General features: G+C 43.5%; 1 protein-coding gene across 4 annotated transcripts; it reads left to right on the top strand.

Annotated features, from left to right (window-relative positions):
- Positions 1 to 872: 872 nt before the first annotated feature.
- Positions 873 to 13,719, top strand: SRSF1 (serine and arginine rich splicing factor 1). Of its 4 annotated transcripts, none has more exons than XR_009759841.1 (5): positions 953 to 1,479; positions 5,765 to 5,949; positions 6,485 to 6,657; positions 6,929 to 8,811; positions 12,400 to 13,719. XR_009759841.1 is itself a non-coding variant. In XM_061604873.1 (4 exons), the coding sequence occupies exons 1-4, from the start codon at positions 1,286 to 1,288 to the stop codon at positions 7,573 to 7,575; spliced, it is 591 nt and encodes a 196-aa protein (XP_061460857.1). In that variant the 5' UTR covers positions 873 to 1,285; the 3' UTR covers positions 7,576 to 8,976. The 4 variants fall into 4 exon arrangements, 1 of the variants encoding a protein (XP_061460857.1); XR_009759840.1 differs by having other exon boundaries at positions 6,929 to 9,328; XR_009759842.1 differs by lacking the exon at positions 12,400 to 13,719 and having other exon boundaries at positions 6,929 to 7,656; positions 8,474 to 8,976.
- The last annotated feature ends 3,564 nt before the right edge of the window (positions 13,720 to 17,283 follow it).

Below are 17,283 nucleotides of genomic sequence, written 5' to 3'. Positions count from 1 at the left end.
TAATAATATACCCTAGGGCACAAAACAGACCAAAGTTAAATGTCCTATGGCAAGTGGGTATTAATTAATTATTTAACTTTACTATTACATTTATATCCTACCTTTCTTCCAAGGGGTTCAAGGTGGCATAGATGATTCTCCTCATCCGCCTTTTTATGCTCACAAGGTAGGTTAGACAGAGATATTGTGACTGGTCCACAACTCCCATGATCCCTGACCATTGGCTATGTTGGCTGTAGGTGATGGGAGCCCCATAACATCTGGAAGGGCAGCAGGCTGGGGGAGGTTGAAAGCCTGCAGTTTACCACAAAATCCCTGCAGTGTGAGGGAACTAGTCAATCCAAACACGAGTTTTTAGTCATTCACACGTTACATTTGTGGTGTACAATTTCAAAATCCAGGGGTATATTTAGAAAGAGGAAGGAAAGTAATATGTCCACTGTCCCTCAGTTTTAAATCTACAATTTATCCTTCTATGCCTATTTTTTTAAGTCAGGAGCTACGCTGGGGCGGGTTTCGTTTTGTCTTCGCTCTTCTCCAGCCCTGAAGCCTATTGGACAAACGCTTGAACCGCTGTGCATTGTGGGAATATTCCTCTCCTTGGCGCCAAGGCTTTCTTGCGCGTGATGCATTGTGGGAGACCATTCCCTCCTCCTTCTCTTGTGCCGGATCTTCTTCATGTGGACTTTTAGCGGGTTCGTGCCGCTCGAGGGCTAACGGAAGTGCCCTAGAGCCTCTTTGAACCCGTCGTGATTCTTCCCACTCCTCTCCCCCCATACGTACATGGCGGTCTCTACCTCTTCTGCTAATCTTTCTTCATTGTTTCCCCTCACAGTGAAAAAAAACTGGGACTACATTCTAATCCAGTTTCTGCGCGAGCGAGGACGGCGCATGCGCCTTTTGAAGGCGGAGGTGGCAACTAAACTTTTCGAGCTCCTCGCCAATCCACCACCCATCTGAGATGTGACGTCAGACGGCGCGCGAGGGATGCTTGCGCAGGGCAGATCCTTGCGCAGGGCAGGTAGGGCCGCGTGAGACGGGCGCCATTTTGTGGCAGCTGTAGGAGTAAAGAGGAGGTGCTGCTTGCTGCCGTTTCCACCTTCCTTGCCGCGCCTCTCACGCCTTTTTCTTCTCTCTCCTTTTTTTAAAAATAAACATTTCCATTTCTTTTAATTATTTTCTCCTTCCCTTCCTCCCGAGCTCCTTCCCTTTTTTTGGTGGTGGTTGCTGTTTGTTTTTTCTCACGCGCTCCGACCACCCAACCGCAGCCATTGCCGACCTCGCCATGTCTGGAGGCGGCGTGATCCGCGGCCCGGCCGGGAACAACGACTGCCGCATCTACGTGGGCAACCTGCCGCCGGACATCCGCACCAAGGACATCGAGGACGTCTTCTACAAGTACGGCGCCATCCGGGACATCGACCTCAAGAACCGCCGCGGGGGGCCGCCGTTCGCCTTCGTCGAGTTCGAGGACCCCAGGTGAGCGGGCGGGCTGGGAAGGGCGCGGGGGACCCGGCTGCAAGCAGGGCCCCTAAGTTAGAAACGTTGTGTCGTCTCCAGCTAATTTCTACTCGCAGTCGGCCAACTGAAAGCAACGGGCCCTAAGCTAAGCGCGGTCCCGTTCATTTCAGCGAGTTGTGTCCCGTTAAAGCGTACTCAGGGTGGACCCATTGAAGTCAGCGGGTCGCTAAATTCCCTATCTCTCATTGGCTTCGCCCGTGGGTTGGATCCAGCTAAACCTACTCAAGAGTAGGCGCAGTGGAATTAAAAGAACCTAAGTTAGCCGTCTCATTAATTTCAGTGGGTTGGAGCCAGCAACGCCCTACTCGGAGTAGACCCGTTGAAAAGTTCCCCGTCTCCTGTTGATTTCAGTGGGTTGGATCCACTTAAGCCCTACTCAGGATAGACCCGTTGGAGTAAAAATAATTTAAGTTAGTCACATGTACTAACTTCAGTGGGTCTTCTTTGAGTAGGACTAGCACTGACTGTCACCCAGTGGGTCTAACTCTGAGTAGGGGTACCGCTGGGGCAACTCACAAGTTAGAAACGTTGGGTTGTCAGCTCGGAGTAGACCTGTTGAAATCGAGAGACTTAAGTTAGTTGGGTCCATTAATTTTAGTGTGCTTGAGTTAGAAGCAAACCAAAATTAGAAATGTTGGGGCTGTGACATAAAAATTAAGCATTCTAGTGCAAATTTCACCTCTTAACATACACATTTTTCTCTGCAGTTTTGCCTCGTACATGCGTTTTTGCAAAACCATTTACCCTAATACAAATCATTTTTTGAAGTTCAGTTGATATCCAGCCAAGGTCTACTAGAAGTAGACCTATTACTAGCGGACCTAAGTTAGCCTTGTCCATTAATTTCAATGGGTCTGATTCTGAGTAGGGCTAACATCAGATACAAGCCCATAGATAGAAACGTTGGGTTGTATCAAGTGAAGTTTTACACAAGGTAGATACATTGAAATCAACAGACCTAAGTCCATGTCTCTGTTTTGTAAGGCTGCACCCTGTTTTGCATGTTTGTATCTTTGAATTTCTGTTTTATTTGTTTTTATGTGTGTTTTTATACTGCTCTTTTATTGGATTTAGGTTGTGTTTTTATTTCATTCATTCATTCATTCATTCTATTTCTATGCCGCCTTTTGGCCGAAGGCCCTCAAGGCGGCTCACAAAAAAATAAAATAAACACAAATACAAAATACACATCAGAAAAGAATACAGTGCACAGAAATTCAAACAACAAAACATTAACATTGTTTAAAAAACAAGGTTCTTTACAGGCCTGGAGATAATCTGTCCTTAAGATGTAGCACTGCCACTCCAGGAATTTTAGTCCTCAAACATTGAGCAGCTGTTGTAAAGGATTTGCTCACTAACACCATCTGATTCTTGCCCGAAATCATCGTCCGTAGACTTGAAGTAGAACTTGTAGTTGGGCCGGTTGATTTAATGTTTTGAATGATATATTTGTTTTTAGACTATAAACTACTTAGGAAATTTGTGACATACGCAACTTATAAATGCTTTTAAATAAATAAACAAGTTAATTGTGTATTATTTTCAATGGATCTACCCTGAATAAAACTTAGTTGGGATACAACTCAGGGGGTCTTGAGTATACTTAATATTGGGCACAACCTGGTACTTCGTTGTGCTTGCATAAAGAGTAGAGTCCTAAATCACATCTCGTCAAAAGTACTACTGAATTCAGTGGGGCCTATACCCAGATAAGTGGGGTTAGACCTTATATGTTGTGTGTATTTTTGCCCCACCTTTAAGTGCAACTGGTGTCATGGTGGTTTACAAATCCAAAGGTTCTTACCTGTTTTCCTCTTTTGTCCTCACAACAACCCTGCAGTGTAGATTAGGCAAAGAGAAAAAGAGACTGGCCTGAAGACTACAAGGGTTTGAGGAGACTGGGGGAGGAGGGATTAATAGCAAGCAGACATGTAGTTAGAAGTATAATCTATTTAAGATTTTTTTCCTTTTCTATCCTGCCCTTCAGTTCAAGTGTTTTTAGGGTGGCTAACAAATTCAAAGTTTCTCCCACATGCCCTTTTTATTCTCACAGCAACTCTGTTTGATAAAGAGAGCGTGAGTAGCCAAGGCCACTTGGTGAACTTCATGGGTTGAGGGGCCATGAACCATTTTTTCACAGCAGCCCTGCAAGGGGTTAGAGATAGTGACTGGCTCTCAAGATCCTTCGGCTAGTCACAAGGTCTCAGGTTGACCTACCTCTCAGGGTGTTTGTAAAGAGGAAATGGTTTGTATCCCTATACAACCCTATGAAGCTCCCTGGGTGCTGCCTCAGTCTGGCCTGCCTCACAGGGTTGTGAGCATAAAGCAGGAGGCAGAGAATTGTACACACTGTGTTAAGATTCTTGCAGCTAAAGGAGGAATTAAAACTTGGCAATATGCAGCCCAAATAAAGCTTAACTATGCATTCACAGGATTTGATACTTATTTTTATTGTCACTTCAGGAAAGGGAGGTGGGTTACAGATACTAAATGAAACAAAAATTGAAAGATCAGATCCCATGAATGCTTGCTTTAAAGTATGTTCTCCTAAGTCGGTTATCTTTAAGACTTTCTGCCCCAGGATTCGTGTTGAACTTCCAAGCTTTTAGTGGATGTTGTGTTTTGCTTTGCCCCTTCCCCCCCCTGATGTTAAATAACAATTTTTAAAAAAAGACTTAGAAAAGATTTTATGAGTTTACATCAAATACCATCACAATTATCTCGATTGCTAGCCACCTTGAAGCTTCTGCTGAAATGCAGGGTAGATTTTTACAACAAAATAAAGTTAACTACAATGTAATGTGGGGAGCCTGGAAAATCCCTGAGAGTGATACAAGCCCTGGGTCATGGCCTAGGCAGACAGCACATTGTACATCTCTTAAGATTCAGGAGCATAATTACACAGCATTTACCCCTACGTGGAATCCCATAACCCAAACCATTCTTAACAAACACCAAACAAAGCCATACAGCATAGTCGTTTATGTAAAGTTACTTAGAAAAGTCACTGAGATCTGATCTCTACATTGTCCAGAGGGCAGTGGAAAATTTTGGACTGCAGTATTTTATACTACATCTTGAGCTATCATTTTTTAGTGCTCTCCCACATAAAAAGCTTCATCCATGTAGTAAACCTGAAGTTTAGAGTAACTACCTTCCTGAGATGCTACATTACTATATGCAGTTACTATAAACCGGCCACCCTGAAGTCTAAAGTGATAACAGCTTGGAATTATTTCAGATTATTCTGCATATGTAGGACTGTTGAGTTCAGTTCTCTTGTAAATGTTACCTAGGGTTGCAGACCTTAAAAAGTTCTTTTCATGCCTTTTGTACTGTTCTGCCTTTTAAAAGAACAAGCATGTGCATATAAATTATATGGCAATTAAGTAATTCTAAGTGTAAATGTAGCAGACAGTGACTGGTATCCAGCTAAATCATTGTGTGCATGGAATGGCCTCCGTGAGTGCCGCAGAACTTCACTTCCCTCTTTGCCCCTTGCAAGGTTCCCCAAACTGCTGTGGGGGGTTCCCAACCCTCCAGAGCAGATTTGGTGGCCATGGAGGGGAAGTTCTGTGGTGCTCATGGAGGTAGTTTCATGCGCATAGTGAGTTAGTTGGATAGAACCCGATAGTTTCACTTTGTAACTTTGTTACTGACTTAAAGGAAGTATTTGTTTTATATACAGATAGCATCCTTTTAAGTCATTAACAAGATTTTAGTTCCTATGCTTTTCTCTTGGTCTGATTCTCTGATGCAATTATAAAAGGCTCGTGCAATGCATAAATTCAAGTACTTCCTTTATTTTGATTTCACCCAGCCTTCTCTCTAGCTTTTTATATACTGCATGCATCTAGCCAGGGATCCCTTGTACAAGTTGCCTCCTCTTTCCACCTATGTTTTCTCCCCCTTCCATCACCCCCCCAATAACCTGTGGGTCAAATTCCATGCTTGACTTGGTAGAGTTGTATTACTTGTTTCCTAGCCTGCAAATCTAGTGCTGCACCATCCCAACAATTGCGCTTAGGTGAGAAGGTCTATCAGTCAAGATAGTGTTGTTTTCCCCTTCTAAGCACAGTTTCTATGGGATAGTGAGCTGTAGGTAAAATAGGTGTACTTCTAGTGCTATTGACGTAAGTCGAGGGGCACTGCCATGCTGCCTGGAAGCAAAAGGTATGTGCTGCCAGTTTTTGGGAGCCTTTGATCTGCCTCAGTGTGGTTCTTTTTTTTATTCTTCCAGGGATGCAGAGGATGCAGTCTATGGACGGGATGGATATGATTACGATGGGTACCGTCTGCGGGTGGAGTTTCCTCGAAGTGGCCGGGGCACTGGCAGGGGAGGAGGAGGCGGTGGAGGTGGTGGGGCCCCAAGGGGCAGATATGGACCCCCATCCCGGCGATCAGAGTATAGAGTGATGGTATCAGGTATGTTACTTTTGCACTTGAGATAAACAACTTTGTTTGTTCAGTTACAGCTTAAATGATTACTTGATCATCTTGGAAGAACATAGAATTGTTGGGGGGGTATGTGCATCTGTTGTATGTAAGCTGGATCAAGTGTATTCATGCCTGCAACTTTGGGCAGGTGTCTCTTGTGAGTACTCAGAATTTAGCATCCTACAAGGCTTAGCTTTCTCTTTTTAAAAAGTGTTTTGGTGTCTTAAAAATTCAAAAGGAGGTTTGCAATGGGTAGGTGGGGCCTTCTACTGCCTTTTTTTACCACGATAAGTCTTTACTCCAAGAATTCTAAAACGTCTGAAATCAAGATGTATGTAAAACTATATATGCATGTGCTTAATAATTTGTTGCAAACATCATGCTGCAGAATTTGTATATCTGCTTGCGACCCTCCCCTCCATATACGCTCGGTATCATGTTGAGTAGGTGAAGTTCTGGAAGGCATCCGTCTCTGCTTAGTAGCATTTTACTGGAAATAACTTGCAACCTGTCTCTTGTTCAGGATTACCTCCCAGTGGAAGCTGGCAGGATTTAAAGGATCACATGCGTGAAGCAGGTGATGTATGTTATGCTGATGTTTACCGAGATGGAACTGGTGTCGTGGAGTTTGTACGGAAAGAAGACATGACCTATGCAGTGCGAAAACTGGATAACACTAAGTTTAGATCTCATGAGGTAGGTTTTTCCTCTTAATGTTTTGACCAGAATTGGATGCACAGGGTTACAATTGGATACAATAGGATTAAAGGTAAGGAGGCGCAATCTCTGTTTGCAGCATTAACAAATGCAGAAAACTAGTTGGGTCATCCCATGTTAAGATAGCGTGTAGGGAGATGTGATGCGACTCCTCTAGGTTCTTGTAAAAAGATCTTCAATCTGTCAGCATGCCTGCAAAAACAGCTCAAAAGCGTAGACCTTTCAATCGAAAGTTGTGTCTATTTGATAGGGAGAAACTGCCTACATCCGTGTTAAAGTTGATGGCCCAAGAAGTCCAAGTTATGGAAGATCTCGCTCTCGCAGCCGTAGTCGTAGCAGAAGCCGTAGCCGAAGCAACAGCAGAAGTCGCAGTTACTCCCCGAGAAGAAGCAGAGGATCTCCACGCTACTCTCCCCGTCACAGCAGATCACGTTCCCGTACATAAATGATCTTTAATGGTGCTCCTTTTTGTAGAAAACCCCTCCATGTTGTATGAGTTTTCCTTTACTCAGTACAGTCTTTCTTTTTTTAAAAAAAAAATTCAAGCTGTTTTACTCAAAATTGGCTAAAGTGTTGAATTGCATTCATGTATAATAGCCCTAGTGAGTATTTGCTCCTTAAACATCAACATTCCCTCACATCTTTGATAAATTGTATTTTAACATGTCCTAGGCAGGGTTCTCTCTAGTTAGTCAGTTTGCTGCCCATATTCTTTTCCAATATGGTATTGCTGTATAAAATGTCTTTGTTAAGCTGTGGTTTCTACAAGCTGGGGATGCTGGGAATATTTGGGGTTTAACTTGTCTCTTCTGGGGGAGCTTACATTTTTATCTTGCCTTTTCGTGTGTCTTTCTGTAGACATATCTGAAGAGATGGATTAAGAATGCTTTGGATTAAAGGATTTTGGAGCACATGTCAATCATTTTAGGATTGTCAAAAGGAGGATTGAGGAGGATCAGATCAATAATGGAGGCAATGGTATGACTCCAAGTGCTATTGTCACAGATTAAATTGGCAGTATTGACCTTATACTGAAACTGTCTGAGTATGCAACACCTGTTCTCCATTGTTCCAGACAAGTTTTAGTTAGTCTTAGTCTTCTAACTTCCATGATGCAATCATGGCTAAATGTACCCATGTAACTCCTCCAGTCTCTGGGGGCGGGAGGTGTACTGAGTGACTGCAATGTATCAGTTGATTACAGGTGCTAAGGATTAGTGCACTTGTAAAATGCAGGTTGTTTCAAACCTGTAAGTATAATCTCAATACTGCTAAAATCTGCATGTCCTCTGTGTGACTGATATAGCATTGCTGTTTCATCTTAAAGTAACAGAATGAAAGTTATAGGAGGGGGGTTTAAAATGGGGGTGATTCCTTTTAAGTCCACCTCTTCCCCTTCAGAATTGACTCACATTAGTTAAGTTTGTTGCCTTCCAGACAGTACAATAATGAGCTTTTAGTTTAGATATGCAGCAGGGTAGATAGCTTTAGCAGTGAGTTTTTGCAACTTTCATAAATACTTTTTTCAACCACCAAACCTGTAAAGCGCCATAGAGGAATTGATATGTTGCATTTTCAGTTACCCTGTGTAAATACTAGAATGTTTCCTCCAAATAATTAACATTGTTAAAATCTGAGCTTCACAATTCAAAAGCTTGTTTTGGGGAATTGATAGTTATCGATGCCCATCTTTATTATTCAGTGGCAGACATAACTTATCATTCTCCAGAATCCTATTTTTCATTACGGTCTCTAACTTTTTGCCTCCTCTTTTTTGGTTTTGCTGGTTATAAAGGTTTGGATTGGAGAGGGCTCACTGGATCCCAATCCTTGGAGCTGGATCATTGGATTCAAATCATAATGTGGATAGGATAGGGAGGATCAATTGCAAGGATTCATGGAGCGGGATCAGATTACCAGGAACATAGGAGTGGATTCCTGCCCCAACCAAACCGCACTCGTGTGGATTTTTATTCAACTCAATTGGCTATTCCAAAGATTTTTCCTATTTTTGACGATTGGAGCCCTTAAGATGCACGATGGAGTTTTCATTTTTTGGTAAAAGGAGCAAAGCAAGGACCTGGAGAGGTACGCTGGAGCATTCTCCTTGGAAGGATTCAGCACGAGTAGATGGTAAATGTTAAAGGGGAAAAGGGGGGTTTGTTTAAAAACGTTAAACCAATAAGTCATTTATCTAAATTTAAAAGACAAAAAAAAATTGGAGTCTTAAGATTAAGTAGGTTTTCAATTGGCTATTGCCTTTTTTCTTTTGACAAAATAAAATTTTATAAAAAAGTGCATGGTGGTTCTGTTGTATTAAATAATGCCCTCTTACATTGTCTTGTACCATGATGAATTCAGCTTTTAAGCTCCTCTGTCTTTGGCCTGAGAACTGAAGTAAGACTGACTGGGCCCAAATGGGTACTCCATGGCCCTTTCATTTGCATTGGATCACTCAGTAGCCCTGTGGGAACAGTGTGGTGAGCCATGAAGAGGGTTGAGATTGGCCCCTCTTGGAAGTTGAGCATCCTGGACCCTGCACGGTCATGCATCTGGAGTTCACAGCAAAATACTCTGCTCTATAGTGTGATGTAAAGCAGTGTTCAAGGGCTCTCACAACTATTGGTGAGTGCAGATTGTGGATAACAAGGTAAGAGCATCGGACTTCTGTATGGAGCAAGACTAGTTGATCAAGCCAATGCTTTAGGATCATGTAAATAGTCCTTGAAATGTGAACTGCCTGTGGGTAACCCATTGTTCCATTGCCTAACATTGAAATCTGAAAGACTGCACATGTGGATTAAAAGTTAATCACATGAGAGGAGGATCCTGAAAGATAATGGCAATCTTTGCCAAGGCCACCCCAATGAACCCTGGCCTCCCAGGTCTAACACTGTCTACACTGGTGCTTAGAACAGTAGGAGATCTAGCCTATCCCTGAGCAAACCAGAGACTTGATCTTGCAGGCCTATGGCCCTGCCCCTCAAAAGTACTGTGAGCCACACTTTACTGACCATTAAGCCAGTCTGGCACCAGGTATCGTGGGCTGCTCCACGCCATGTTAGACAGCACATCTCACCACTGAAATGTCTTGCCTGCGGGTAAGGTGGTAAGATGATAATATTCCCCACCCACATGAACGGACGCTGGGGTATTGCAAGCTGGCAGCTATAAAAGTTGGACAGCTAGTTGATACGAGTAGAAGAGAGATTGTGTATGCAGTTATGTTAACCACACGATCTCATGTTTCTGCTAACGCAGAAGTAATGAGAATGTGCTTATGGCTGTCCAGTACTTAATGAGTCAGCTGCTATAAAGCTGTGTGCTTTAACATAAATTAGCTGCAAACTAAGGAAAATGGCAAAGTCTCCCACCTAATAGGCTACATTGTGATAAAAAGGATGTTTAAGATAGAACAAGCTCCAGCGGAGTTCTGAGGGTACAAGCAAGTTCTTTGGCCATCCATCATATGCCGTTTCCTCTCAGCCAGCATATCCTAGGGGCCATGGAGGAACAGTGGCTCCTTTGTGTGGCCCTTCACTTTTTTATTGTGTAGTCCATTGGGTGAGGTTTTGGGTTTTGAAAGGATCGGTCCAGATCTCTCAGCCATGAAGTTCACTGGCTTATCTCTAGCCAGTCAGTATCCCCTAAACTTTTTTACAGGAGTGGTGGGGAGGGAGTGTGCCCGCCCCACTTGCCATCCTTAGGTTGCTGCCTTTACTCTGATGCTGGAAAGGCCCTATTAAAAGTTGAGGTGTTAACCATTTGAAATGCATCACAACTGCTTGAAGTTGCAGGCTTTTAAAATGTCTCCTGGTAAAGGCCCTTCCTACCATTTACTCGCTAATGTGGAGCACTGAGCTTCAGAAATGTAAACTAAAAATACTCTGACTGCTGCTTAACGAGGCTTCATGCCTTAGCGAGGTAAATAAGATTCTAACAATAAAGATCTGTGCTTGTTAAATAACAGCTAAAGCAGTGCAAGCAAGGTAACAGTGCCTTACATGTGATGAAAAGGCCAAATATCCATAGTAGGAAAGAAATGTCAGGCCTGTAGTTAACTTGTGATTTGCTTTCGTATAATAAAACACCTGGGTCTTCGCTTGAGGCTAAAGATTGTCAGCCTCATAAGGTTTCCGGTGCTGGATGAAACACCCTAGAGTGTGACACCTGCTGCATAATAATGGAAATTACAGCCTTCAATAATTGGCCTGTGATCAAGTTACTTGGTGGAAAACAAAGTAATATCTACTGTGGTGGAGAAAAGCCTCCCTGGCTTCTCTGAGCCATTACTAGATCTACTTGTCATTATTCATTACTAGAGAAACACTCCCTACACTTTTTCCTCAAAGTGCTACTTTGAAGCCAAAAAAAAAAGTTAATGCTACTTAACATATTTACAGTTGGGATTGGCAGTTGAAGGCCTCATGGCCTCTAAAGGACAGGATCTGTGGCCTCCCTCCTGTGGTTTGTTGGACTACAACTCCCTGGATGGGGCTGATGAGAACTGGACTCCATCAGATGGAGGGCACCATGTTGGCCCTTTCTGGTTTAGGCAATACAACTGTGCTCACTTGATTGTTTAAACTAGCCAACTGGGATATGCATTTCCTAACTAAATAGAGCATGTGTTTTGAGTAGGAGGGTAAACTTCCCTGGATCCAACATCCACTCCAGAAACTTGTTTTGCAGCAGGGGCCCAGTTGTCGGCAGCAATAATTGGTTGGTAGCCATGAGAGCGTTTTTATTTACATAGAATAGAAAGCAGGGGTGCCCTTTGGTTGTGTCCAGCACTGCTTTTCCTACTTGTGCAACAGGCTTCCACAACAGAGCTTTCCCTTCCATCTCAGTCTGTTTACATCCTCAAAATCTACTCTGGAGGACTCTCCAGAGCAAAAGTGCTTTTTCGGTGGTCCTGGCTCATGCAATACAATTCAAAAAGTTAATAGACTCTTGCCTTAATGTATGTGAAGCTCTACAGGCCTTTGCAGTATCTTGCAGAAACTGTTGGCAGTATATCTGTAGTCTGACAAAAGTTTGGCTGCAGCAGTGCAATGTGATTGGTGCTGGGGAGGGGAATGGATCATTTGGTTGCTTTAGCTTGGAGGGACAGAGTGCGGTAACATTGCAGTGGAGAGGTTTTAACAGGCTTGTAAATAAATCCATTAAACCGGCTGTTGGTGGACTGCAACTCCTATCACCCCTCAGCGTTGCCCATGCAGTCTGTGACTGATGGAAGCTGTAGTCCAACAACTAGAAGGCTACAGGTTCCCCACCCCTGCATGAAACTTTAACATCTACAGTTGGGCAATACTTTACTAGGACTGGCAAAAAGTGACAAGCTTTCAAGTTCTCCAGGACTCTTCATCAGGCAGGTGCTTAGCATCTTGTCTGGAGAACTGAAAAGCTTCATTTTCTTGGGTCCTGATAAATGTATAACCCAACTGGTAGAGAGTTTTTTATGGGCCAATGTGGCTACCTATTTTTAAGGACAATTAAACATTAGTGTGTAATTGGCATTTTTGAGTTAAATTATGTGCACTAGAGCTAAATAGACTGCTGGAATGCACACTTTTTTAAAAAAGTATTGCTTATTGGTAATCTGTTGTGACGGTCTCCCACTTACTGCTCAGAATACTTAGAAAAATAAATCAGTAAAACCAGGAAATAAAACATGAACTCTCTGGCTGCAATTAGTTTGCATATCATTTCTGTTAACAGATGACTGAGGCATGCAGACTTGGACCCCTGCTGGTGGATGATTTGCACTTGGAGCCAGGAGAGGATTCCTTGAGGCTTGCCTGTCCAAAAGACAACCCTTTTCTCCTTGAATGTTTTCATGCCCTTGCAGAACAGTTCAGCCGTGCAAAGGAGAGGAGGCTACCCGTTTTTTGTTTGCTGGATCACAGCCTGGCAAGCTTTAGTGTAATAGAATGTCTTCACCATCACTACCATTGCATTTCCAAGAGACCACATTCACCAAGCGGGGGGGAGAGAGTATTTAGGGATTGCCGCGATTGAGGACTGTTGACTCCTGCTGGATGCAAGATTCCTCTCAAAATGGGATGGGCGTGGATTGGCCTTGTTCTGCTTCCCAGTAATTATTAATCAAATGTAGTCAACGTTAACATTTTTCTGGAGACCTCAAGTTGTTAACTGCTACCAGTGTTTTTGCACAAGGCCTTTTTTTTTGTTCAGGAGCTAGCTGGATCGCCAGTGGGCAAGTGCAGTAACTATAGAGACAACTCAAGATCCCTGAGCGCCCAGGCACTGCAGTATACACAGACCCAACTAAGTACAACCTTGTGTTCATTAAACATATGCATCCTAACACACACACACACACACACCTTTGTCATAGTCTCTATCCTCAAAATAACAAACCAAAGGAAGCGGTCCCATAATAAAGCACATACACAGTTCAAACCGCAAACAACATAGTGTGATGTAATTGCCGAAAACTAAGCGATACTTTAGGAGAGTCAAGCTTGGCTGCCATCCATCATAATAGTTTCTGAAGAAGATGGGAATGGAAATGCATTCTGGAGTTTTCATCAATTAGTTAACTACTGTTTTATTGAACTGATACACACCTGGGCAGTTTATTCCTGTTTGTGTACAGATTTTATGTTGGTGGTTTAACTTTTAGTGAGTTTTGGATTGTTCTGTGTTTATTCATTCCTATTGATATACAGGCCTGTTGCTGTTTACTGTATACAATTGCATCACATCATGTTATATTTGTGGTTTGATCTGTATGTGTACTTTATCAACTTGTTATTTCAGTCATCTATTGGTCTGTGACTTGGTCATTCTGCTCATACTTTTTCTGTCCTCTGCAGTTTGAGCAAGAGAAGGAGAGCTAAGCACATTACTGCTCTTACTGAAAACACATACTTGGTCTGAATTCACACACATAATGTGGCCGATGTAGGGCTTGAATACAAGATTTTGAAAATCCAAGTCCAGTTTTTGTTTTTCTGTGCCACTTGGAAATTGTGTGATTTAAAAACTGATAAAACTTGAATTTATTTCCATGACTATTATACTTGTGGGTCTATTCATTTCCTTTAGAGCTCTGGGTCCTGAAGCCTAGAAATGTATGGTTTTAACATAAGTTTTTAAAGAGTCTCATAAAGGTTGGTAGGAAGCACCAGAATTCCAGGGCATCATGACAAAAACAAGGACCAAATGCCTCCTCTTCTTCCCCCAACTGTGTTCATAACATTTCTGAAATCAGTCCATTGAAAATTGCATGTGCTTAGCATTAAGCAAAAATGTTTTTGAATCGCTACAGCATTTCACAGACTTGGAAAAGTGGTGTTCTAAAACAGCTCTTCATGAGCTGTGCTGTCTGCCTAGTGAGGTTGAAGTTCACATTCCAATTGTATCACTTCACCCTTTGGGCAGTTTTTCGCTTTTTGCAAGCCATGGCTCTTTGCAAAGTTGAGCAATGGCTTCATTCCAGCGGCTCGGATGTGTTTACTGGGTTGACGCACACATGCACTGGGTTCTAGGCCAGTTTAATAGCTGGACTAGAAATTGAAAGTTGCAAGATGGGACACTTTAAGGCTGAAAAGTTGTAACTCTTGCACCCTTGAATTCTGTCGCCAAGATCCAGAGAACACAGCCAGTTCCTTGTACCCCAAGCAAACTTCATTTCTTAACGCCTCTTGAATGGTGCATGTTGAAACCACTTTTAGAATGGAGAGAGGTGTTTTTAAGGGTGGGGGAGGGGGACAGGAGATGTATCAAAGTAAAAAAGTATGCTAGACTTGTACAGATTTCTCAAAACCAATAGTACCTACTTTCTCTGGAAAGGTTTTGGTTCCCATTCCTTGGGATGAGCCAAATCCAAGAGTGCCAGTCAATTGAAGGGCTGTTTCTCTGACCCTCAGGCTCTCAGCAGTTCTGGAGCTTCCCTAGGGATGGACAGATCCATCTACTTGCAGTCTGTCACTTGCATGTTTGCTTAAAATGCTTTTGATACTTTTTTTTTTGCTGAGGGCTGTGTTGCAACATTTGTTTAAGGTGTTTATATACAGCTCGGTCATTAGCATTTCTAAGCACTGTACATAAAAATAAACCATATAGAGAATAAAACAAACCATAAAACTGAATGTTGAGAGAAGTTTATTAATGCTCCCCTATGTTTAACACAAAAAATCATTTGCAAATGGAGCATTTTCCAAATGTGCCTGCTCTGCTGTGAACCTTTCTTGATGTGCTAGCTTTTTCACTTGCAGGGAAGTTTTAGGGGAGGGAGTATTTGAAAAGTCAGTTCCTGCCTGTGTCTACAGACAAGGTAAGGTCTCCTACAGGAGCAGAGCAGAACTATCTCCTATTGCCATGGTCTTAGGCCTCTGTAACTTGATGTAGGGGCTGGTTTTGTGGGTTATCTTGAACATCAGCCAGAAGGTAAGAGCCTGCAATAGGCTGTATTGCTGTCTGTTGGGGGTCAGAGAAAGCCACTCCTCCACTCCCTTGGGGGCATGACATCCCCAGATAATTTCCAGCACACCCAAACACACCCAGCAGGTTCAGTACTGATGCTTCCCCTGAGCTCCCCTTTAGCCAGCAATCTTCGCATCAGGGGGCTGGGTCTGCCATTTAAATTTCCTACAAAGATCCTCCAGGGCACTGTGGGAATTGTAAAAAAATTGCTCCATTGGATTGCTGTTCACACTGCAAGATAAGCCCAGGGGATGCACTGATTTGGCAGGGTGGACGCTTGGTTGTCAGCCCTTTCGAACTTTGAGCAAACTGCGTGTACATATACCAATATGTCTATACATTTTGTGTGGATTTTAGCAGTAAACTGCCTATGGTTCTTCGCTGAAAAGCAGAGGATAAATAATATATGTGACTATTTGCTCATATTCTTCCTCTTTCCTACTATGTGCTGCCTGCAGCGTTGGAGGCAGTATGCTGCTCAATACCAGTTGCTGGGAACCGCAGGAGGGGAGAGTGCTCTTGCGCTGAGGTCCTCCTTGCGGCCTTCCCAGAAGAGGCTTCTGGTTGGCCTCTGTGAGAAGACAGTGCTGGAGTAGATGGGCCACTGGCCTGATCCACCAAGCAGGCTCTTGGTTTCTTACTCTGCAGTGAAAATTTTAATAGTAATCTCTCCCGGGCAGTGATCTGCCTGTGTCTGAGAATCATTCTGGCACCATCTGTGTAAATATTTTGTTTATATCCCACCCTTCCTCCCAGCAGGAGCCCAGGGCAGCAAACAAAAACACTAAAAACACTAAAAACACTAAAACATACATATATGCTATGAATTAAAGTTGCTGCCCTTTAGACTGAAGCCTAGGTTTTTAAACAGGCTAGTTATTGCCCATATTCCTTCCCCTGCCATTGTCCTTTCATAAGTCACTCTATTTAGACTTCCAAATTTCCAAACAGCCTCAATTCTTCTTTTAGAGCGTCCTACGCGTTGTGCTTGCTGCTGACGCTGGTAGCTCCTTTTGAGCTTTGCTTGGGGGCTTCGTTTTTTCTTCCCAAGAACCCTTCGGGCATTTGCAAAGCACGCAGATCAGAAGGCCATCATGTTTTGGACTGAGATGGGCTGCCACCCCTGCCTAACTGGCGAGGGCGTGCTCAGTGCACTGTGAAAAGCACTGCCAGTGGGTGGCAAGAAATAAACATTGAAAGCCCATGACTTCAGTGTATCTGTAGGGGTCGCAGCTGGTGGCATCTCTGAACGAAGGGACTGTTCTCACCTTGCTTCCAACCAGCTTCCACGAGAGGCAGGGAATTCTGAATCCCCCCCCTCTGTGGCATGGGTGATTGGATCACTGAGTTGCGCCTTTTTGGAGAGACACAGCAGACTACGTGGCCATCTGCCAGGACTCCAGGCTAGCTGGAATATAAACATTTAAACCAAGTTTATATTGAAAATCCAAAACAGAGGGAGAGCTGAGAAGCACACCCATACGTGTAAAAAGGCAGGTCTAACAACTCGCCCCACTAAAAGAGGCCACAAATACCTAACGCCCTCCAGAGCAGCAGTTCTTTTGCCATGGGCCACTTGACAATCGCTGAATGTCTTGGCAGACTACTTGAGCATTTCTCTGCCTCTTGTAATAAATTGTAGTGCCCGGTGCCTAAAAGCAGTGATGGTGCCAGACGTGTCTTCCCTGGGGAGAGCGTTCCACAATGGGGCGGCCACCAGTGCAAGGGCCCATTATCAGGTCAACACTCTCTGTACCTGCCTTAGAAGGGGGCACACCATGACAGGCTTGAGATCACCAACGCAGGCTCCCGTTCGGTTCATTTGGGGGAGAGGCGATCCTTTAGGCATTGGGGTCCTGAGCCATGTAAATATTTCAATATCAAATCACTTTGAACTGAGCCCGGAAACGAATTGGTAGGCATTGCAGTTGTTCCTGAATTGGTTTCATATACTCAGACCATCGTGACCCAGTCAGCAATCTGAATTCTGCACCATCTCCAGTTTCCAAAACGTCTACAAAGGCAGCCCCACATATAATGCATTGCAGTAATCTAGCTTAGACGTTACCAGAACATAAGACAAGAGAAGTTAGACTGTCCCTGTCTAGATAAGGGCCACCACTTGAAGATGATGGAAGGCACTCTGCACCA

Source organism: Rhineura floridana, chromosome 21, assembly GCF_030035675.1.
Source record: "Rhineura floridana isolate rRhiFlo1 chromosome 21, rRhiFlo1.hap2, whole genome shotgun sequence".
Classification (NCBI taxonomy): domain Eukaryota; kingdom Metazoa; phylum Chordata; class Lepidosauria; order Squamata; family Rhineuridae; genus Rhineura; species Rhineura floridana.
Note: the sequence above shows the minus strand (reverse complement) of the source record. Positions and strands in the feature narration are given on the sequence as shown.